The sequence below is a fragment of the Fringilla coelebs genome (genome assembly GCF_963513975.1).
Source record: "Fringilla coelebs genome assembly, chromosome: 15".
Lineage (NCBI taxonomy): Eukaryota > Metazoa > Chordata > Aves > Passeriformes > Fringillidae > Fringilla > Fringilla coelebs.
This window is the reverse complement of record NC_140041.1, coordinates 5,167,671-5,189,825: the sequence shown is the minus strand read 5'-3', so window position 1 is coordinate 5,189,825 and position 22,155 is coordinate 5,167,671. Positions and strand designations below refer to the sequence as shown.

The window sequence follows — 22,155 nt, the reverse complement described above, 5'->3', positions numbered from 1 at the left end:
AATTTGGAAAAAAAATCTTTAAAACAAACATGCCTTTTGGAAGTATCTCTGTGCTGGAACGTAAGACCACAAATACAGGATCATGAAAATATATAATAATTTGTTATTACTTTGCTGTTTACTTCTCTGGTAATATTTAAAAACATTGGTTGCTGCTGATTTTTTTCCTGTTTCCACATTTCCCCTTTTGAAATGTCTTGAGCACTTTGCTGAGCGCTTTACAAAGAGAAAAACACCAACATCCACGAAATTAAAAGCAGAAAAGAGAAACTGACAGGCACAGTGAGTATCCCAGTGCCCTGCAGAAATGCAGTGCCCTCGGCTGGCGTGGGCCCAGGGCTGCCAGTGCTGCCAGGGTCTGCTCGCTGGAGCAGCACTGCTCCCAGTGCTCCCAGTGCTCCCAGTGCTCCCAGTGCTCCCTGCCAAAAGAAACCACAAGCCCCGCTCAGAGTTGTGGACAGAAACAGTGTTTATTCATTTAGTCTTCATTTATTATTAATTTAAATGCCTTGTGTATAGTGCTGTTCATAACAGCAACTTATTTAGTGGCCCACACAAAGTCTGGCTTCAGATGAAATGGGGTTAAAACAGGCTATTTTCCAAATGCCTCACTTTCAGTTTTCCTTGTCTTCATTTTCTTCCCCGCTCAACCACTTCATCGGCCAACTGCTACCACATTCTGTTTCGGCCTCCAGAGAATTAGCAGTTCTGACTCCCAGCAGACTGTCAGAAAGCCTAATAGAAAAAAATCTCACAGAATCTGGCACAAAAGTGAGATGCTATTTCTAATTGTCTTTTTCACTTTTACTTTTCCTCTCCAGCCCTTCGAGGCTCCCCTCTTCCCATCCTCCAGTTTCCTTTTCCTCCCCTGTGCTTGGCAGGGATCCCTGCTCCATTCTGCTGTTTCAATAGCTGCAGCTCTACAAAACCCTGGCATTCCCCCCGCCCTCGGCAGCAGGAGCCCGGCGTTGGCCGGTGCTCGCCAGGGAAAGTGCCATCTCACACAGAACTGCCCTCATGCCACGCCGGGCACCTGCTGTCACCCTGGGGTCACCCGCCTCGGCTCACGGCCCCATCGCGTGCCACCGCATCAGCTCTTACTGTGAATTTTGTCATGGGCCGGCTGTTCAAGCCGAAATGACTGAAATGTGGGGAGAGCAGGCTGTGTTGGCACTCCTCATAGCTACTTCCACGCAGCAGGGCAGCTGTGCCAGAGCCACGCTCGGGTACCGGCAGCGGCTGCCCAGGAAGGGCCTGTGCCCGCGGGGTGGGCAGTCACCCTCCCTGCGGGTGCGGCTCTACCGGGGCTGTCTGTGCCACCCGAAGTACTTTTATAACCCGGCTTCCCCATGGTCCGAGTGTATCCAGATTGCAGAATCCACAGAAAGTCACCCCTGTCACGCCCTGGGCAGCTCCGATGGCTCCCGGCTCCCCGCCAGCCCCTGCGGGGCGCTCCCCGCGGCTGGGCCGGCCCGCCCGAGGGCAGCACACCGGGCAGGGCCCGCTCCTGCCCAGGGCCCCCGAGCTGCTGCGCTGGTCCGTGCGCTGCCAGCCCCGGCACTCCACGGCCGTGTCCTCCAGGGCACCGAGCAGCCCCGACCCGCTCCCCGCCACCCGCGCTGTGCCCTCGGCGCTTCAGCGCTTCTGGCGGCTGTCCCCGGCCCTGGCCCGGTGCTCCGGCCCCGCGGGGCCCCCGAGCCCCAAGGCTGGCACGGTCCCGGGCCCCGCCGCCACGGGGCGCTCGGGGGCGCGCAGCCCACGGGGCCGGAGCGCGGCCGTGGGTGTCCCCGAGGGGCGTGGCCGTGGGTGTCCCCGAGGGGCGTGGCCGTGGGTGCGGACAGGCGGTGGGTGTGGCCGGGGGCGGTGCCGGGGCGGGGGCGGTGCCGCCGCGGGACTCGCGGTGCGGCCGCCGGCGGAGCAGGAAATGGAGGCGTGAGCGGGTGGAGCGGTCGGGGCTCCGCGCCCAGCGCTGACCGCGGGCTCGCCGCCGCCGCCCTCCCGCACCGCCCCGGCCCGCCCCCGCCGCGGGGCCGGCATGTGAGGCTGCCCGGCGGCGGCGCCTCCCTGTGCGGCTGGGCCGGTGCGGCCCCCGCACCGCTGCGCGCCGCCCGCGGGAGGGGAGCCCCGGCGCGGCCCCCGGAGCGCAGCGCGGCAGTGCATGGGGCGGCGCGGCCGGCGGTGCGGACCATGCCTCGGAAGGAGCTGCCGCTGCCCGAGGGCTGGGAGGAGGCGCGGGACTACGACGGGAAGGTCTATTACATCGACCACGGCAGCCGCACCACCAGCTGGGTCGACCCCCGCGACAGGTGGGCGGCGGCGGGCGGGGACCCCGCGGTGTGCGCGCAGAGCCCGGCCGGTCCCTGCTGCCGTCCCCCGGCTCCGCTCGGGCTCCGCCGCGCGGAGGGCAGGGCGGGACGGTGGTGGCGTTACCTGCGGGCCTGGCAGGAGGGATGGAGGGGGCTCAGCGAGTTGTGTTGCTGCCGTTCGGGTCTCTCCTTGGCCGGCCCGGCCGTGCTGCGGCGCACGCTGCGATCGGCGCGGCCATGCGGCCCTTGCGGGCGGGGAGCCCGCCCGGGGCACGCCGGGGAGCAGCGGCGGCTCGGTGCGGTGCGGAGGGACGGGGTGGGCTCGCAGCGCTGTCGGCTGGCCCTGTCCTGCATCTTGGCCCACCTCTGCGAGCAGCTACGTGGCCTTATCGAGCTTGGCCATCGCGGAGGTCACGGACTTAAGGGTGTGTCTCTGATCGCCCCTCTTTGCTGCCTTCTCCCCTGCGGTATCCCCTTGCTCCTGCTTGCTCGGAGTTGTTCTTTTCCTGTAGCGCTCACTTAGAAAAGTAAGATAAACAGATAAACAGGGTGCTGCTCAATACCGGGGTCATTTCCAAGCAACACTCTGTCCTAGCTTGTTCTGGTTCCATGCTTGAGGCAATCATGGTGAGCCAGAGCACGGGAGCTTGGACGTGCAGCAAGCTCAGCTACTGGATCACCGCTGAAATTAGAAGTTTGTAACTTTCTTGTTTAATGCTTTGTTAGCTGAAATTCTCAGAAACAGGAGCTCAAAAAGCCATCCTAGTGAGTTTCCTAGTTGGAAATTCCAGCAATCTGAACTATGCAGGTTTTTTTTTGATCAGTTTCACACACTTCCCTGTCTGACAGTGAGTGTTTTCCTTGTTGTGGGGCAGAAAGGAACACAAATTCAGAAATCACCCTTTCTTCCCCTTGCTCCAGCCATCAGTTCAAGGGGTTTCCATTCTTGGTGGGATGTCAGGACTTTGCCTTCGCTCCGTTTACTTAGATGGGTTTGTTTTTTTTTTTTTTACACATGGAAGTGAATGATTGTCCAGTTTTACAATATTTCAAGGAGTGTTCTGCATTCCAGGAATAATCCTTGTGTGTACTGTACACAAATGTAACCTGCTGCCAGGCAGAGTTTTGGAACTCGTCTTGGGGTTAAGTTTTAGGAATGTGGTTGAGAAAGGCCAGTAACAGAGCTGTTCCAAGGTGTTTCTTTAACCTTCATAAAAGTCGATGGAAGCTTAAATTAGAAATGCTTTCCTGGCATCCTTATTTTGTTCAGAGGATGAAGACAAGTGAGAAACCTAATAGGCCTAATGCAGGCTTATAAAAATTCCTGTGTGTCCTTGGTTGGTGATTCAAGCATGACAGAAATGACTAAATGGGTGCCTTATTTAGCCATATGTACTGAGCTGTCACAGAATCATTACCTGCTCACCACTGCTAGAGGAGAATAATCAAACACGTTCTGATAACTCTTATCACATGACACTTGTTGTGCACATAGAAATACACCTGAATACACGTGGCCCTGACGAGCTTTGTGTCTGAGTCATCTTCCAGTAGTGCTACCAAGGAAACTGCCCCTGAAAATCCACAAGGTTTTGAACAATCTTCTGGTCCACAGTAGAAGAACTATGTGGCACAACACTTACCCATCATCTGGTGGACCGTGAGCTTGTATGAGCTGAAATTTTCCTCTGCCATACAGGAAAGAAGTTTCTCTGCCAAGTAATTACCACTGCCTTTGAAACCCAGTTGATGGGGGATTTCTCATCAGCTCAGGTCATAAGATGCCTGTTCCCTGCAGGGGAGTGAACTTGGATTTACACACTGAGCATTGAACTTTATTACTGTATTTTAAAGTTTAAATGATTGAAAGGTTAGCCTTTTACAAGTCATATTTAAAATTGCTGCAGCTGAGACGTGGGTTTGTGAATTTGCTACAGTGCTCTGTGTGCTCTGCTTACACATTCTGTCTGTAACCCAGCAAAAAGCAACAGATAGTGGGTAACATGGCAGTAGAAATGCAAGTTTGAGGAATGTGGAGGAAGAAGTGTGTGTTGGGGCTCAGTCTGAACCCAGTGTCAGTGGGGACCTTTGTAAACCTGATAAGCGAGTAGCAACTGGTAGTGAAAGACAGAACACAGGTTTTTAAACCTTCCCTAAATCTTTCATTCTAGTTTAATTTAGTGGAAATAAACATGAGCAGGGATACCATCTAGCTTCAGGGTATGGGCCATCCCATTGTTGAGTGACAGCAGGTTTGCAATCCTGCTGAGCTTGGGTTAACAGGCTGCCAGGGAAGCAGACCTGGCTGTGGGCACAGGGGGTCTGCAGCAGGGATGGGGAGGCAGGGGGTGAAAGGTGGGACCTCAGCTGGGCCTGGGTATGAAATCAGAAGCTGGGCTGGTGCTTTTCCAGTTCTTGTTTAACCCATGGCTCCAGTTCTGCTGATGGGCTGTTGGTGAGAGGGGCTGTTAGACTTTGCCAGGAGGAGATCCCTGGCACCTGGTGGCACCTCAGTGTCTTCTAGAGGTGACCCAAGTGATGCTCAGGTGCCTGCAGCCTTGGCTGAAGCAGCTGCATGTCAGAGCACTTTTACCTTGTGCCTTTTAAGACTCAGGGTAGTTCTGAGAAACCTGTGGATGTTGGAACATTTTGGGAAATCATCTAAGATTAAATAATCTGAAGAATTTGTGATTTAGCTGTTGCTGTCCCTGTGGTGTGCTGTAACAGAAAGGAATCAAGGTACTTTGCATTACAGGAATTTCAGGTTAAAAAGCTCTGAGGCAATTCTTCTGAACAGGTGAGGGGAAACCCAAAACCCTGCTGTGTTTTCCCTTTTGTAAGAGGAAGCTCACATAGCTGCCATTTTTGGCAGATCTGTTGGAAATTCAGGATATTGAATTCAGATAATTCAGGAATTGAATACAGTGTGACAGGAGATCAAACCTTATTGAGCTGGAGGAGAAAATTTGTCATTCCTGGTTTTAAAACTAAGCATGACCTTTCAGGTCTGCACCAGTACATACCAGTCGGTAAAGCATGCTAGAGAGCTGTCTCAGTTGCTTTCTTAACACAGAGTGCACCTGCTCTGGAAGCTGCTGTGCTGGTGGCCAAACAGAAAATACCAGTGATGTCTCAAAACTTTAGCACCAGCTGCTGCCTGTTCTTAAGCATCAGCATGAGCAGCACTTGAGCAACAGAGTGCCCTGAGTGACATTTCAGCTTTCATCAGAAGTGAGGATTAGAGATGGGAGTCTCTGTTCCAGTGCTGTGCTGTCCTTGGGCTCTTTACACTCTCCTTCAGACTGTCTTGTAAGAGGATAAAATTTTTAACTTCTCCTTGCCTTTCAACACAGAACTTCAGGATGCACTGAAAATTTGGCCATGCCTGATAATCCATCCCACTCTTGAATGCTAGTGTTGTACTCTCCTACTGGCCTGGTCGTGTAAGCAGGTTTTTCTGGGTTATTTTAGATGGAGCTGACTGAACTTCTCATTTCACTTCTATCACTGGACTCCCATTGAGAATAAAAGCTGTTGAAATAGGAGCAATTGTAGCTTAAATTTGGTGAAATTACTAAACAGCATCAGATATTTTGGGAGGCAGCAGTGCCTTACTTGATGGCCCTTCATTTTTTGAAGGCTTTTGCTTCTGTAAAGGGTTGGAAGATGTTCATTAAGTAAAAGCCCAGATTCTGCATTTGCTACCTAAATTCCCTTCCTACTCCCCATGGAGGTTTTTCCAGTATGAACCTCTGAAGCAGAGCTTTGGTGGATAGATTTGCCAAGCTCGAGGGCCAGTGCACGTGGTGTCATGTGTAAGATCTTGTCTGTTTTAAATGTTAGGGCTACCTATTTACTCAGGAAGATTCAGCTTTGCTGAGCCTGAAGATTTTAGTGGAGAAAAGCCAGGCATATAATATGGAGAGCACCATCATCTAGCCATGCCCTTCTAGGCTTTATGAGGAGTGCTGCAGAGTATTGGCTCCTCTGCATTATTCTGATCTTTAAGCTTTTCATCCCCAGTCTGCTCTGCACACTTGGTCTACAAACTGCCTTTATTAAAGATTTGGAAATGTGAGCATTGTGCTGAAAATTCGTATGTAACTGTCTACTCCTCAGATTACTTGCTTAAATGTGGAATAACTTTAATGACTGGAACAAAGCTGCTATAGCTAACTTAAGTGTGAGAATCCTTCAAAATAAAAGGGCTGGAAGAAGGGAGGGTAATGAAAGGCAGCAGGAACAAAAGGTGTTGTGCTCTTCTGTAGATAAAAATCAGTAAGCATAAGGAGATGAGAGGAAAATTGTCCAAAATAGAAAAACCAGGGGAGAGACATGCTCTTTCATCAGAGCCAATGGCATAGGTCATGCAGCTGAAGGCTGCTAGTTTGATGCCTCTTGTTGCCTTTGTTTGCTGATACCTAGCTAAGCACCCTGTCATATATATGTGAATCTGCTGCTTTCTGCTGTTTGCATTCCCCAAAATAGCTGACAGCTTTGTAAGGAACAGGAGCTTAGTGTGTGCCCATAGAAACTGCTGATGACCATTTTCCACGAGTGCAGAAGGGAGTGACAAAAATGCAGTCTTCAAAGTCATCCAAATGCCACCTATCAGAACAGGTGTCCTAATGTGTAGGATTTGTGCTGTTCTCACTTTTTGCCATAGTGCCATAGTGATTGGTTTAAGTAGGTGCTAATACATAAAGAGACAAGGGTAACAAATAAGATTATTGTGAGACTTGAAATTATTTAAATTTGTTAATACCAAGTGTCTCCCAAGATGAGTTAGCTCAGAATGCACCTGTAGATTGGAAAAGTGGGTTGGAGCTGAAATCCATCACACTGCTTCAGTTATAAAAGATCAGACTTTATTTTTTTATTTGGGGGGGGGGGGTGGTGGTGTTGGGTTAATTTTTTTTTCCCCTGGACTCCCCACACAAGCCTGGATGTTTTGAAGACTGCAGGGGCTGCCTTCAGATCCAGTGTGCATCCTCAGTTGTGTAAGCTCACCTCACACTGGGGAGGGAACTGAAAACAACAGGTGTGATGCTTTTAACAAGGGCATCACTGCTAAAGGTGTGGTGGTATGCACACGTGTGTGGAGACAGAGGATGTTGGAAGTAACTTTAGAATGACAAAACCATTATTTTATCTTGCTTCCCTATGGAACATGAAAAAAAGAAGAGAAATGTGAGGCTTTGTTCAGCTCAGCAGCTTTTTAATGAATCTTGGGGAATTCTGAGTCTTAAAGGATCAGAAATGCTTTTGAAGAAATCTCCATACATCACATTGTTTAGAAATATGTAGGTTGAGGTTCATCATCTGCTCTGGCAAGGTCATCTTGCTCACAAGTTCACTCCTTTAATTTTGCCTCAAAACTGACAGCGTGTGAAGTTAGAAGTTGCCACTGACTGGAAACTTATTTGGCAGCAGAATCAACAATTCCATCCCTATGTAGGTCATATATTTTCATATCAGCATAGTTATCTTGATCTCCATCCAGTGGAATGGCAGGAAATTGGCTAGTAAATTCCAGAAGATGTGGGTATGACAGGAGAGGTGGCTGCAGTGTAGGGCATCTGGGGCAGCTGCTTGGTGCTGTTGTTTTTGGGGGCACCTTAAGCTGCTGTTTCTGCCAGGGTAAAACTCTGTGTCAGTGGAGGGAGTGAGGTCTGGAAGCTGGTCTGGCTGAAAAATGTCATTTTGAAATGCTGTCTGGGTTCATTTATAGAAACAGTTGATCCAGGTTGTGTATGCTTGTGCAGAGCTGGGGCTGAGCTGGGAGGAGTGGGAGTGGGGACGGCTCTAGTGGCAACCCAGGAATGCTGCTGAGGGGTGCACTTGTGAAACTGTCCCCAGGCACTTGACCTGGTCAGGCTCTCTGCCAGCCCAGCTGTGGAGGTGTTCCCAGGTGCTTAGCTCTGCTCCATGACTTCTGATTGAGTTCTACAGAAAGAATGGATTCACTTGTCAGAGCCCATGTGAAACCAGCCACGAGGCAAGCATCTTCTAAAGGTGTTCTTCACAGGGCAGCTTCATAGCTAGCACAGTTATGGGAAGATGAGTTTGCAGCAAAATTCTCCATGTCTGAATCTGATTTAAATTTCTCTAGACTGTGCCAGAAAATTTATTGGAAGACATAGGAAGATTTGTCCAAAGGAGTTTAATGAAATCACTTGTATGTAGAACAGTGATGTTTGCTAGGTGGCTCAGGGGGATCCTGTCACTGACCCACCACTCCACCTTTTGGGACTGGCTCTAATCTCAGTTGCTGGAGGAGTCTATTAGGAAATGATTGCTGCTGTGTGCTCCTGGGGGGATGCAGGCTGCCAAGGCTGTCCTTGCTCTGTGCTCAGCATTCCCAGCAGCGTTCCTGCTGCACGGACCCTGCTGAGCTCACCTGTGACAGCAGGGACGTGTCCTGGGCTGGCCTTGGCTCTCGCTTGTGTCCTGTGGGACACCTTCAAGCCTTTCTCAGAGAGAGGGAGAGATCATACAGCTGGCTTGGGAAAGCCTTGCTGGTCTCCCTGTGCCAGGGCTGGCTGAACCTGGTGGCCTTGAGTCCTGCACCAGCAGAGCAAGTGTTAGCTGGAATAATTAATCAATAAAGAGGGGTGGCAGCAGCTTGGCAGAGTCAGCTGGAGGTATGTAGACTAGTGCTACTGCATGCACCTGTAGGAGAGCTATGCAGATTGACCACTTCCTTGGAGAGGAATACTTTTCATGCTGGCTGCTTGCCATTTGTGAGACCTGTTTAGTAAGGTTACGTGCTTTGCTTGTGGTAATGAGGACTTGGCTTTATTTGAGCAGTTTGAGCTCAGTTCTTGTTCACAGAGCCTAAGGTTACTGTTCCCTCCTCCCTTTAAAGCTACATGCATAGATAATTGGCTGAACAAACAGTGGGCAAAACTGCTCCCTGCAGAAAAATAACTGCTTTTCACTGCCACTCATTCAGTGAAGTGGCATCTGGAAGACTCTCCAGATAGTCACAGGAGGTTTGGTGTGCAACAGGAAGATGCAAAGAAGCCAAATCCTACAGCTGTCAGTGTTCTCTCTTTTTTTTACACGCTCTTGGATGGGTTCTCCTGGCTTGGTTTGTTCTCAGTTTGTGCTGATACTTACGGCTTCCACCCCAGCCACGATGTTCTGCAGCATAAGTACCCAACACATTTAAAAAACAGATGAATTGCTTTCTCAATCTCATGGAGGTGCTGTAGGGATTAATTAGTTCTGACAAAGTGCTTTCTGGCTGAGATGTCAAACTGACGTTTCAGGACTAATGGTATTGTTTAGTGAAACTGTTTGGTTCTCCTCAAATGCCTAATTACTATTTTAGAAGAATGTACTCTGTGGAGGGAAGCTTTATTGATTTAAAGCACGCAATAAACAGTATTGCTTTCAAGAGGCAGTCATTCATATCTGCTCTGTGCACAGTTGAGATGTAAGGTGGTCACACAGCTACTTTGAACCGAAGTGTAAATGAAACTATTGCTTAAATGACCCTGCAGCAGCTTGCAGATTTCTCATATGTGACTTTCAACTGCCTTAATAGCCTTGTACTCAGAACAAGGGCAGTCCCCTGCCAAGCAGAGGGCTCTCTGCTGTTTCATCCTTCACAACCCTGCCCCACAGGGAGGATGGCCTGCAGAGGAACAGCAGTGGGTAAAATAACCTTCTGGACCCTTCAAGCAGCACAGGAAAATGTAGGTAACCCCAGAAGTGCTGTGTGAAACCGTACTGTGGATTACTTAGTGGTTAATTTTGCTTGTGCTAAGCGCAGCTTTGGATACCATGAGCCAGCTGAGCCTCTGCAGCCACTAGAAGACTTGCTGGTGGCACAGCTGCAGAGGCTGTCCCCTTGGCCATGCAGCCTCTGGGCCATCAAGTGCATAAATCCCATGGGACATCCTCCAGGGCCTCAGGCAGGTTGGCACCATGGCCTGGCAGCAGAAACCTGTCACACCACAGCACCTGAGTGAACAGGAGGAGTCATCTCCTGACATCCTCATCCTGGACACTGACTCCATGGTTGGACTGTTTGAAACATTGAGTACATATTTGAGCTGCTTATGCAAATTATCTCAAAGAGGATTTGGGTGGGGATGATAATGGAAAGTATTTGGCTGCCATGTGTGATGCAGCTCTTTGAATTATCCAGCTTGTTTCCTGTGAGGTATCTCAGGCTGATGGCCTGTCTTGGGTGGTGCTGGGTGTTTTTTAGAAAAAATAGCAAGACTTATGTAAATTTTGATGACCTGTACTGTATCTAATTCAGGGTGAGCTTTTCATATTGAATTTTTTTTTAATAAGCATTCTTAGTATGAATAACATTTGGTATTGTAGAGTTTTTGTCATAGTTCAACTTGAAATTTAATCATTACTTTGAACAGACTTTTTTGTTGGGGTATGGATGTGGTGATGCTCAGGTGTGTTTGATTAGTGGTGTGCTAACCCTGCAGAGAATAAGGAGGTTAAAGTCTCCCATTCAGTATATTATTCAACATTTCTCAACATCTGGTCTCTCTCCACTTCAGCTGTCAGTTGACCCACTTCTTGAGATTTTTTGAAATTCCTTGAAGTCATCTCCACATCCAGCTAACCTAAACAGCTTGTCAGCCAGCAAGGCAGTAAGCCAGGTTTGATATTTGTATTTTGTTATGTCACAGCACAAGGTCTAATCATCAGAGTTAACACAAGTTATTGCCTTGGTGGGACTGTTGAATTCCTGTATGGACACATACATAGAAGGTTTAGGCTGTTTAACAGTTCTCAAAAAGTTTTCCAGTATTCTAGACATGGACAGATTTGTCTGGCAAAGAGAGCAGTGAGTGTTATTCTGTCTTATTTGAATCTGTATGTGGAGGGAAGGGAAATGTCATGGCTTCTGTCATGTCCCATGGTTTTCTGTGGCACTAAAGTTTTGGAAGATGTCTTAGACTTCTTAACTTTTCTATGTTTAGCTTTTTAAATTTGGATGTGAAAACTCAGCTGAGTTAGTCTATAATTCTGAGTAAAGGTAGATATATTGTCATCTATCTGTTAATTATTCATTGACTGCTGTGTGGCAGCCATGGTGAGTTTCTCATACAACTGGTTTACTGATAATTCAGTTTGGAATGCATCTGCCATCATCTGCCTGATGCTAATGAAAGCATAACCCGCATGTAAATACTTTCTTAAAGCACATCTCATTTGCTTCTCTTATATTCCTTGGGCAGTACTCCTCACTTCCTTTTTAAGATTTCTTTTCAGGAGAAGATTGTATGGATGGAAGGGGAGAGGTGCATGGCAGGAGCCTGGCGTGGTCATTTGCAAAAGGGTTGCATGGATGAAAATCTTAGTTTGCAAAGATTTGCAACTGAACTGGTCACACATAGTCTTCCACTCAGGCTTGTTTTCACACATCTTTTGTAAATGCCACTCTTATCCCTAAAGCAAATGTTCTGTGTTGAATTTTCTCATCTTTATTCTCTATTTGTCCAGTAGTCTGTAGCTAATACCCAGAGTGTTTCCTGGTTTGTTCTCTATCTGTTTCCCAGATGCAGGCTCCTGCAGTTTTGGCTGGTACCTCTGACCAGTTGTGTTGCATCTTCAGTTGCTTGGCTGGGCTGGGGGTCCCTTCCAGTGCACTCACTGGGGTTTGCCTCAGGTGCTGTGGTGGTTCTTCCCTCCTGTCAGGAAAAGATCCCTCGATGGGTGGAGAACACCTGACTGCAGCTGAGCATGCTGCAGTTCACAGCCAGCTTTAGACCTGCCTGTTTGGGCTGGGAGGATTTGTTCCTGTGTCAGACCCTGTCCCACGGTGTCTCTGTGGCTGCTGCCACAGCACCAGGCAGCAAGGTGGGCCTGGAGGCTGATCTGGACTGCTCACCAGAGTCAGGTGGCACCAGGTCCTTGAGAGAAGGTGGCACTTGGTGCAGTTAGCTCCTGGTGTTGGGGTTTTGCTGTGTGTAGTAACAAGAATGAGAATAGCCCAAGGGGTATTCACACCTGTAAACCTTCTGCATGGAAATCTGCTTGTGGCACTCGCTTCTGATAGAGCGTGGCACGTTGGTAAGTGTTCCTTTGCAGTCAGATTTAATACTGAGCAGAATTACAGTGAAATAACCAAAGTTTAATAATTTTAACAATGCCCTTTAAAGGCTTTATTGTTTGAATTAGTTATCTGGAGTAGTTGGGCAGTTGTGTGGCAACAACTCTCAATGATGGTCCTGCCTCTTACCTGTCTGTTTTGAAGACAGGCTGGAATGCTGCTTTGGTCCAGCTGCTTTGTGCAGGGAATAATGAGGTTATGTCAGTATGAATTAGGGATTTCACAACAACAGTTTTATTATTTATGTTGCATTCTCAATATTTATGGAGGGTTTACTCCCCCCTAGCTAGTGGCTTTGCAGTCAAAGGCAAGCTGTTGACCTGTCATTTTATACTTCTGTGTTCCCAGCTCTGGTGCACTCCATTTTCCAGTGATTGCTTCAACTTTTTCTCTCCCAAGCCATATAACACTGCTGCTTATTTCCCTTATGGCCATGTTAACAGGGTCTTTAAAGCCTTTCATAAGTAAGCACTTTGCCTGATGGGAGAAAAAGGTTTGTAGAGTTAAAAAAAAAAGGCAAGAAATACGCTGTAGGTAATAGATTCCAAAAATGCAAATTTGTTTAAGCAACTTCTTAAAAAGAAGGGAGGGAGGAAGGAATTGAAGATTAAAACCTGTGTTTATATACATGTAGAAGCTGGAGGCAAAGCAATCCATTCATAAATATACAATAGGATTTATGTCATGGTGAGAAGTGCTACATGCATATTCATGTGTAATTTGCAAATCCTTTGGTGATTAAATACTTTACTCCAAACTCAAGAACTAAATAACCTTCTTGTTGAAATGAGATGTCCAAAGGCTCTAATGCTGCTCCAGTGGAGGGGAAAGGCTGGGTGGTGTAATAGATCCGATACTTTAATTTTGACTCTATTAAAAGATTTCTGGTGTGCTTTGGGCATTATTTTATTAGTATAATCAGGAAGTTTTGAACAAAGCATGAAGCAGAGAATTGCAAGAAATATTGTAAAGCCTGTCATGCTAAGAAAAGCAAATAGGCTTAGGAACTTGTTAGGATGTTTTTCTCAACTGATTTTAATGTCAAGTACCTTTATCTAAACTTTGATATCCCACAGGTAAGCAAAGAGTCGAACTAGTAACAGCTTGGAGTGCCACTGTCTTAAAACAGTAGCTTTGTGCAAGTGGAACTGAATTGCCTTTAGAGAATGTAGCCTCAGTTCTTCACTAGGGGATGGACATGAATGCACTGTTGCCAATGCTTTAGGTTTTCAGAAGTCCTTAAGTATTGTAGATGATGATTGTAGTACATCGTTTCTAACATCATGAACAGGGAAAAACGCTGCTATGGAGTAACTGTTTCCTGCAGCTGGTGTTATTGCGTGCAGGAGGTGAGTGCTCAGTGACAGTGCTTCGTTCCTGGGCAGGGTGTGGTGATGCAACTGGTTTATCTTGCCCGTCAGTCATCACACTGGATGATACTGTGAACTGGGACAGCGACTGCCAGGCATCCTGCAGAGAAAACAGCTCAGCCTGTGCCTCCAGCATCTGTGATAAGGTGGGGCTGGGACTTGTGGCGTGATTCTGTGCCTGCCCTCCCCTTCCTTGGCATCCTGTCACAGCTGGAAGTGGCAGCCACCGCACAGTGTCCCCTCCACAGCACCAGCTGCTCTGCTTGGGCAGCAGAGTGGTGGCACTGGGCCTCTCTGGTGGCTGGTGCTTATGTATTGCTGTGGCAATCACTAATGAACCAGAGCTCTTCTCACTTCCTAAAACCTGGTCAGTTCCCTCTAGTAAATTCCCTGTATACCATTTGGGAAAGCTGTGGTTTATTCTTGCATCTGGACCACCACAAAGCGTTTCTTACTGCACTATCCTGGTATTCCTGATGGCTCATTTTGGAATTGCTCCTTTTTGTAGCTTTATGAGCTCTTTATCCTTTGTGCATAGTTTTGTGTTGGGAGAATATAAAGTACATTGATGCGGGATAGGAGAAGCCAGCAGAGTTCTTTCTTCACCGCTGAGGTTAGTGCCTCTTTGAAAGTTGTGTTGTCTGATTTAGTTTTCCTGCTCCTGTTCTATAGCAGCTCACCTGTGGGATGCTTTGATTGAGCTGAACAAGAAGACAGAGCAGTGCACTCAACTCACTAAGGACTATAAATGCATTTTTCTGGCTGGCACAGGTGTAGCAAATTGCCCTTTTACTCCTGTTTACTTGTTTTTCTCATTCAGTCACAGGTAGGTTCTGCTCCTTGGTGATCAGAGAAGAGCCCTGGATCCCCTGCTGCTGTCTTGTGCTGTGATCAGGGGGCATGTGGCAGAGGCACTGTCCCTCCTGTGCCTGGGGGCTCTGATGTACAAAGCTCTGCTTCAGCTGATTTGAAATAATGTTTCCAGGTAACAGTGAAAAGCTGCTGCTTTTACAAGGAGCACTGAGAATTTGTATCATCTGCCATGTCAGAGCAGCAATGTGTCTAAGCTGCTGGCTGGTCACATACAGGTGTGAAGATACAGCACTGAGTCCTTGAAGAATATGAATTGGTGCAGTTCTGTAAAAAGCACAAAACTGAGCCAAACAAACCCAGTTCTACTTAAACTGAGTCCTGAGTTGGTGACTTCTTGGCTTTATAAGGTGGGCACTTCACCCATCAAGCAGTTCAGATGCACACAGGGGAATAGCTGGTGTGTGAGCTGTGGTGTTTCTGATTACTGTGACCAGATTTATGAGCTGGTTTTATGCCAGTGTTTTTTATTATATGTTGATGAGGAAAGCTAGAAGAGGTAAAGTTGCTAACAAATCCCATGTTTTAAAAGAGTGCTATACAGGTGGAGGGTGCTGGATGGGAGGTGAATTTGATTTCCCCCCTGTTTTAGTAATGTTAAGTGGTTTGATGTCAGAAGGGTGCAGGGAACCATTTCTTACAGTATTGTAACCGCTTGCAATTTTGCTGGTGGAAGAAGTAAAAATCTTTGCCCTAGGGGTTGGTTCTGGCTGTGGGCCTGAGCACAAGCCCCACTGGCAGGGCTGGAGCAGGCTGAGGAGCCACTGAGCCATCCTGCTGTGGGAGGTGGCCATTCCTTTAGCCTGGGTGCCTATCTGACACCTCACTGATTTTAATGGCATGCAGAAAACTGCTCCCTCTCTTTTTGGGCACAGTTTCTGCTGCTGCAGTAAGCTGGAACAGCCCAAGGACTATCTGGCAGCAGTGACAAGTTGAGGTGGGAGTGACCTTCCTGCCAAGCATGGTTCCCCTGGAAGTCACAGCTCACTCCTGAGCTGCTGTCAGTGCAGTTGTGCTGTGCTTGCCTGGCACCACGGGTGGTGAGTGTGGGTTCAGCCAGGCAGCTGTGTCACTTGTAGTTTGTCTTTCAAAGCAGACAGCTTCAATATCAGATTGATGCTTTCTCAGCGCTGCGCTGTGGGCTGTAATTCCATCTGCTGCGACAAGGTGACACCTGAAAAGGTATGTGCTGCTTCCTGCATGTCCTCCCTGTACCTTCTGCATGCACAACTGGAGGCACCATTTTACCTGCTTGTTGGCCTTGCTCACCGTGTGGTTGCTTGGGAGTCTAGGAAAACACTCAATATTTTCTCTGAAGTGCTGCTGGAATTTCAGTGTTGTTTTTCATTCATCCTGATCACTGCAGTATCACCACCCTTTGTCTTCAGTGCTTTGGAACAGTAGAAGCATCTGTTTATGCCATTGATTTGGCAGTTATTAGAAGGACATTGAACAAAGGACATTATTAGGGGAAAGCAGGAGTGTTCAAACACCTCTGCCCGAAGGTCTGTGTTTTTAATAGTTCTGCAGATTCATCACTGATTTTGGAACTTGATAGCAAGTTGACTCTCTGGATCAGTCTGTAGATCAGATTAAAGTTACTAGACAAGGGCAGCAAGAGTATTTTGTTCGTCAGAGAATTTCATCTTGATCTTTGCAGGTGAGCTGAACTGTGGATAATGATTTATTTAGCTGAGCTAGTGGGAGTAAGTTAATATGCATGTTGTGAATTCTGCATTGGTGGTGTAGGTCAGCATTTATGTAGAAATGAATAAAAAGGATAACAGTGAAAATGCTGAAAAAAAATACTGGCATGGGAGTTGCATTTCATTCAGGTGCTGCTGGTGAAGCAGTAGTGAGTTAAGCAGCAAATTTCAAACCTGTAAGCTCTCCTGATGGCTTGCTTAATAGCAGGTGTACGGTACTGTAAGGCACAGTGTCAGATCCATTAAACACAGCTTTGACGCAAGGATGAAAATGAATAGCTGAGATATTTTAGGTAATTGCCTTGAGCAACAGTGATGGTTGTATTGGAGCAGCTTCAGTGAGTTATAAACAAGATTCAGCTGAGGCCAGATCAAGCAACTGATGATTTGCAGAGTGTCTGGTGTGGTTTGCCTGGAGAGCAGCACACATGGTGTGTGCAGGCTGTACTCCTGAATTCCTGCTTTTCTGTGCCCACAGAGGAGTGGGTGTTCAGATAACACTTTCACCTCCCCAGCTGCTTTAGTTTTACCTCAAGTGTCTTGCAACAAATACTGGTTTAGACTGAGGGAGACTGACTCATTCAGCTGCTTCTTATCCCTGGGCATATATAAAGGCTACAAAACCTGATAGTGATGGAGAAAAAGTGTTACTGAGGGATCTTGGCAAGAAATACTACTCTACACTGTCTGGGAGAAAAAACCAAACCCAGCTTTTTCCTTTTTTTTAATTTGGATGGAAGAAGAGAAAGCACAACTGAGGTAAGCTGAACAGGAATGTCTAAGTGTCATCTGTAAAAAAATTGGATTATCCATAGAGAAGACTGGCTTTGAGGTAGCTTTTTTTTCAGAACCTTGCTTTCTAAATTCAGGGGAAGGTACTAGCGACCTGGAGTATTCCAGGCCTCACAGGAAAATCTCAGGAATTAAATGTCTTGTGCCTTCAAGGATCTGCAGACCCTGCAACTTGTTTGTTAGGCTACTATACAAAGAGGGCTTATTTTTGTGAGGAGATCATAGGTGTAGCTCACCATCTTCTTTTCCTGACTACATCCTCTGAAAACTGAGAGACAGAAAATACCTTGTTATAGATCAGCAGGAGCTGGGGCTTGATATGGCACAATACAAAGAAATGTGATTTTCTACTGTGCCTGGTTTGTGTGGCCTCTACTAGATTTTTAAGAGCTTATTTTGACCAACTTGTATTTTCCAAGACAAAGCTGAAACTCTTACAGATTTGTGCCTTCTGCTGCTTCCCTCAACTTGCAGGGAAGAAAAACATGTGAAAACTGAGGTGGTTTGGCTTGACTTGTTGCAAAACTCCAAATAATATTCTGTGCATTCTCCACCAAATGCTTAAAATCCTATTTTGGAGTTCACATTAAATAATAGGCAATTAAAAATGCAAAATCCAGTGCCAAATACATCCTTTTGAAAGTATAGCAAAAGCTGTAGGTATGTGATTGCTTAGGATAGGGCTGTCCATAGGATGTAGCCGTGCCATGTGGATGAAGCCAGCTGGAGTGTTTAGAGCATGTCATGTCAGATATTTAGAGATCTGGGAACCTGAATTGAAATTCTCATCAGAAGAAATTCAGGAATTGCCAGAAACATAATGTAATCCATGAAAAACATAGCTGTTTCTTTCAGTTTTTGCTTTAAAAGCCCCTGGATGGTTTGGCCACGTGCAGCGTGGAGGGGAGCCTTGGTCTGAGCCGCAGACCTGGGGCTGCGGTCCCTTCACCTGGGGTCTTGTGGGGAGAGCTGCTGCCTTGCCGAGCAGAAGTGGGCGCCAGTAAATGAACTGGTGATGGCTGAAGGGAACAGACATCCCTGGTGTGCTGCAGCATGCTCTGTCTGGCAAACACCTCGGACAGGGCTCTCCATCTGGCGTGGGCTCGGCCCTGGAGGAGCGGCTGCTGCCATAGGAACCGCGACCCGCCCGACCCTTCTGTGGGATGAACCAGGGACAGCTCCGTGTCGAGCTCTTTGTCCTCACAACCCATCACCTGCGCTGCTGCTGTGTCCTCCCTAGCCCCCCTGTTAACAGCTTCAGATATAGCTTCAACGTTGTGCTGCAGCCTGCTGCCAGATGCTCAGAGTGATAAAAGAGGAATAAGGATTTTGGACCTCTTTGGGGAAGCGATACGTGCAGCCGAGGGTCACAGCAGCCAGTCTGAGCCTCGCAGGGCTCAGCTTTGTATTCAGATGCGCTGGCCTGCGAGCTGCAGACATTCCAGATACTTGTGTTCGTTTTGGCTGTATCCAGGCACGCACTCACAAAGAGCAAGATGCGTGCAGTGAAGTATAAATCCCGTCCTCTAATGACTCAAAGCACTGTTGTGTGCTCATACATGCTTAACAGATTGTATAATTAGCTGGCTTTGTAAGCTGGCAGCATGTATGACTCTCCAGTAGCCCCCTAAAAACCCTGTGTGGTGCAGGGAGTGTATGCAGGTCCTTAAGCTGCTTGTATCCACGCAGCGATGACTGCTGGGCACAAGAGAGGGGGCCGCATGCCCTGTGCCCGCAGGAGAAAGGCTTCCCAGGCCCAGTGCCACCACCTCTGCCTGTCCCTGTGCTGCCAGCAGCTCTTCTTTTCCCCTTGGCTGCTGCTGCCGGGCTGGTTTGGCTGGCTGCTCCGGGGCCAGGGGCTGTCCCCAGGCAGTGCCCTCGAAGGCCGGCTCGGCAGATGGTGCAGCCGAGCGCCTCAGCGTGCGCAGCTTGCGCTGCCGCGGGAGCCCGTCACTGCGATGGATGAGGCACGGGCCCGGGCTGGAACCCGGCTTTATTTGCAGTGTTTAATTGAGGAGTGTTACTCGCAGAGGCTCGCTGCAGAGCACAGGCACAGCGGTGGTGCTGGGCCGGAGCACGGCGGTGCCGGCAGGGCATGGCCGGGCTGCCTGCCCGGAGGAACGCGGCCGGTTGTGCCGGTGTCCGGGAGACGCCGAGGCCGGGAGCAGCACCGGGGCTGCGTGCTTGGGATTTCTTTGGAGCCGGGGAGGAGCCGGCAGCAGGGGAGCGAGCGTGACCTTGAAAATCCTTATCGAGATGAAAAGGTGCAGTGAGGGAGCGAATTCTCCGCGCACAGCGCCCGGCCGGCCGGGCTGACAGCGAGCGCTGCGGCTCCGGCCTCGGCGCCGGAGATGCCTTCCCACAGCCCGGGGCCGCAGGGGGCTCCGGCTGTGTGAATCGAAGGGATCGGCTTCTGCAGCTGACTGTTTCCATGCATTTATAAGTAATAATGGGCCTGAAGGCGGTAGCAAGGAGAGCTCTGGCAGCTGGAGAAGATGGGCCACTTGAGAGGAGCAGGTTTAATTATGATTCTGTGGCAGGTGAAGCTCATCTGTGAGTTTGGGGCTCAGAAATCGGGTGAGCAGCCAGACAGCTCATCCCAGCCAGCAAGGGGGGGTTGTGGTTCTCCCCACAAAAAAACCACATCTGTGTGCTTCTGTTCCTGACACTCCTCTGTCCCTGGCACGCTGTGGACTGCTGAGTCCCCCTACCCCAGCTGGGGATGCCCTGGTCAGAAGGGTTGGGATGCTGCTCTGCTCTGTTCCTGAACAGAAACAGTTCCTGGGAGGGCTTGGAGAGCTGCTGGTCTGGGAAGAGGAGCAAGGAAAAGCTGTGTAGGGAGAGCTGGGAGAGATGCTTTTTACAGGAGCAACAGACCCTTAGCCTGGCTCAGTTGCTGATGTTTTTGTGCTGTGGATCCAACACAGTTCTCTCTCTCTCTTCTCTGCACTAGCACATGTACTTGTACAGTCGCATGCTAATTCAGGTTAAATAACTGCATCTCCTAGAAATTGATCCTTTTCTGAGATGCTTTTTGGGTGCTTCTAATCCTGAAGCACATCCCGGGAAAGTGACACTCTACAGATAAAGCAACCCTTGCTGTGTAAAAAAGTAATCAACACTTGCTACTATGAATATATGCTGTGAAATGAAAAATGCTGCATTCCTGAAGAAATCTAAGTATTGTTACAGCTTGACTGTAGCACTTCTGTTGCTGAGCCTGCATTGCAGCTTGGAAGCAGATACTTAAAATTCATTGGTTTGTGGTGGGTTTTTTTTCCTCTTGACAAGGATAGAATAAAACCTGTCTTTCTCCGTGGCTATAGGAACATGCCCTTGTGGGGTTTTTGTTGGAGGAATTCAGGCATTTACTGATGTCTTCGATAATTCCTCTCTGAATGCTTTACCTTAGAGCATTTGCATAAAGCCTTATCTTACTTAACAAGTTCAGATTTTTTCAGTTTTAGAAGATCTGGGAATTTGGATATGTACTAATGACCTTGGAACGTTTGTTTTTAGGTCCTATGGAATGGGGTGGCCTCAGCCCAAGGGAGGCTGGAACTCGCCCAAGAGAGGTGGAACTTGCCCCTGCTGATAGGGAAAGTCCCGTTGCTGTAGTACATGAGGACTTGTTTCCCTGTTGCATGGCTGGATCAGCTTGCTGAGGAGTGACATGAGTAGCCGTGCCACCAGCACTGATGCTCCTGTGGAAACAGCTCTTGGTCATGTTGAGTGGCAGAGTCGTCCTCAGGGCTGGCGTAGGCTGGCGTGTGCTGTGTCCAGTGAGATTACAGAGGATGTGCTGCATGTCCAGAGCCTGCTTCTGAACAGAGCACAGGATGGTTTGAACACACTTTTTCTGTCAAAGCTGGTGGCCTTGCTGGCCAGCTTCTTCATGGCTCTGAGCTTCATGCCATGCCTTCAGCGGTTGTTTGCCACGATACTTAAGACAAATCTGGCATCTCTGGCCTTTTTGGGGTTACCTGGCTGGTAAAGCTGGGATGAAATGCACCCTGTTAGTTGGGATTCACCTCTTCATTTTGCAGTGTGGAGCAGCTAGGATGGTGGTAGTGATGCTGGTGTCTCTGCTGTCAGACAAGCCAGGAACTTGACTGAGGTACATACCCACTGCACAGGCATGAGAAAAGTGGGAGTACAGAGACAGCAAAAAGACACCATCAATCTGTGAGTTTAGCCACCTTCACCAGGGTATACTGAAAAGAGGAAGATTGCTCCTTTGGAAAGGAGGTTCCTGTGCTCTTGGTCATAAACTAAAGTAAAAGAGTAGCTAAATATTAATAGTGAGACTATGTAAGGTGTGTCTCTGGCACATACCTGGAGCATGAAGTGTGAGCAGCAGTGATAAAGTGATATGTATGCTAAGTCTCTGCCTAGTGGAAAGAAATGCTGTCTGTTTTGAACTGGGGAATAACTGAAAAACCAAATCCTCAGCTGGCTTGTGCCGTTTCTGAGCTGGCAGAAGGACTGCTAAGTGGGCTTTAATACAGATAGATGGGAAAGGGGAATGCAAGAGAGCAAGTGGCATTATAACTTCCATGTTAACACAAATTTGATCTGTTGGCAAAATATATTCATAGTGGATCATTAAAAATAAACGATGTTTGTGAGAGTAAATCAATCAAACTCACTTGGTGATGCAAATCTCACTTTTGCTGTCCTCAGATGTGTGAGCAGCCTTAAATAGTTGTGGATTTGTATCAACTCCCTTGCAATGTGTGAAGTACTGAGCTATGTTTAGTGCTTTGTACAGTTCTGCCTATAAACACAGTTTGGCTTGATTTTTTTTTTTTTTTTTGGTGGCTTAACTACATGGTAAATCAAGGCTTTGTTACTTTGGATGAAAAAGATACTAAACCTATTAATTTTATACTCTTACCTTCTAACTCTACATCTCCTAAAGCTTTACTCTCAGAAGGTTGTTCTGGAAATTCGTTCTTAATTTGACATTTCTGTTCATTTTTGTACAGTATGGCTTTTTAGGATCTGAGAACGCATCG

The 22,155-nt window shown here is 48.0% G+C and overlaps 2 protein-coding genes across 5 annotated transcripts in view; one reads left to right on the top strand and one right to left on the bottom strand.

The window, feature by feature from the left end:
• Positions 1-527: 527 nt before the first annotated feature.
• Positions 528-2,795, bottom strand: LOC311159489 (uncharacterized protein). The gene is made up of 2 exons (XM_084215603.1): positions 2,431-2,795; positions 528-735 (listed from the first exon to the last, which is right to left on the bottom strand). The coding sequence occupies exons 1-2, from the start codon at positions 2,658-2,660 to the stop codon at positions 615-617; spliced, it is 351 nt and encodes a 116-aa protein (XP_084071729.1). The 5' UTR covers positions 2,661-2,795; the 3' UTR covers positions 528-614.
• WWC1 (WW and C2 domain containing 1) overlaps positions 2,048-22,155 on the top strand; it is a 66,806-nt gene continuing 46,698 nt past the window's right edge. The window contains exons 1-3 of one of the 4 annotated variants that reach the window (XM_084215600.1): positions 2,208-2,306; positions 14,590-14,754; positions 15,736-15,821. Coding sequence is in view for 1 of the 4 variants with exons in the window: in XM_084215599.1 (XP_084071725.1) it covers positions 2,188-2,306 (119 nt within the window). In the remaining 3 variants the exon portion in view is untranslated. Of the gene's footprint in view, positions 2,307-14,589; positions 14,755-15,735; positions 15,822-17,083; positions 17,105-22,155 lie in introns of those variants that run through there. The other 3 variants (XM_084215601.1, XM_084215599.1, XM_084215602.1) reach the window with 3 other exon arrangements.

What these genes read in the sequence shown, in the direction of transcription:
- LOC311159489 (XM_084215603.1), bottom strand. Translation starts at nt 2,660, where the DNA reads ATGCAGGACAGGGCCAGCCGACAGCGCTGCGAGCCCACCCCGTCCCTC. An exon ending in CCCTCCTGCCAGGCCCGCAG is followed by an intron (nt 736 to 2,430) that starts GTAACGCCACCA and finishes TTTTTCTATTAG; the next exon opens with GCTTTCTGACAGTCTGCTGG.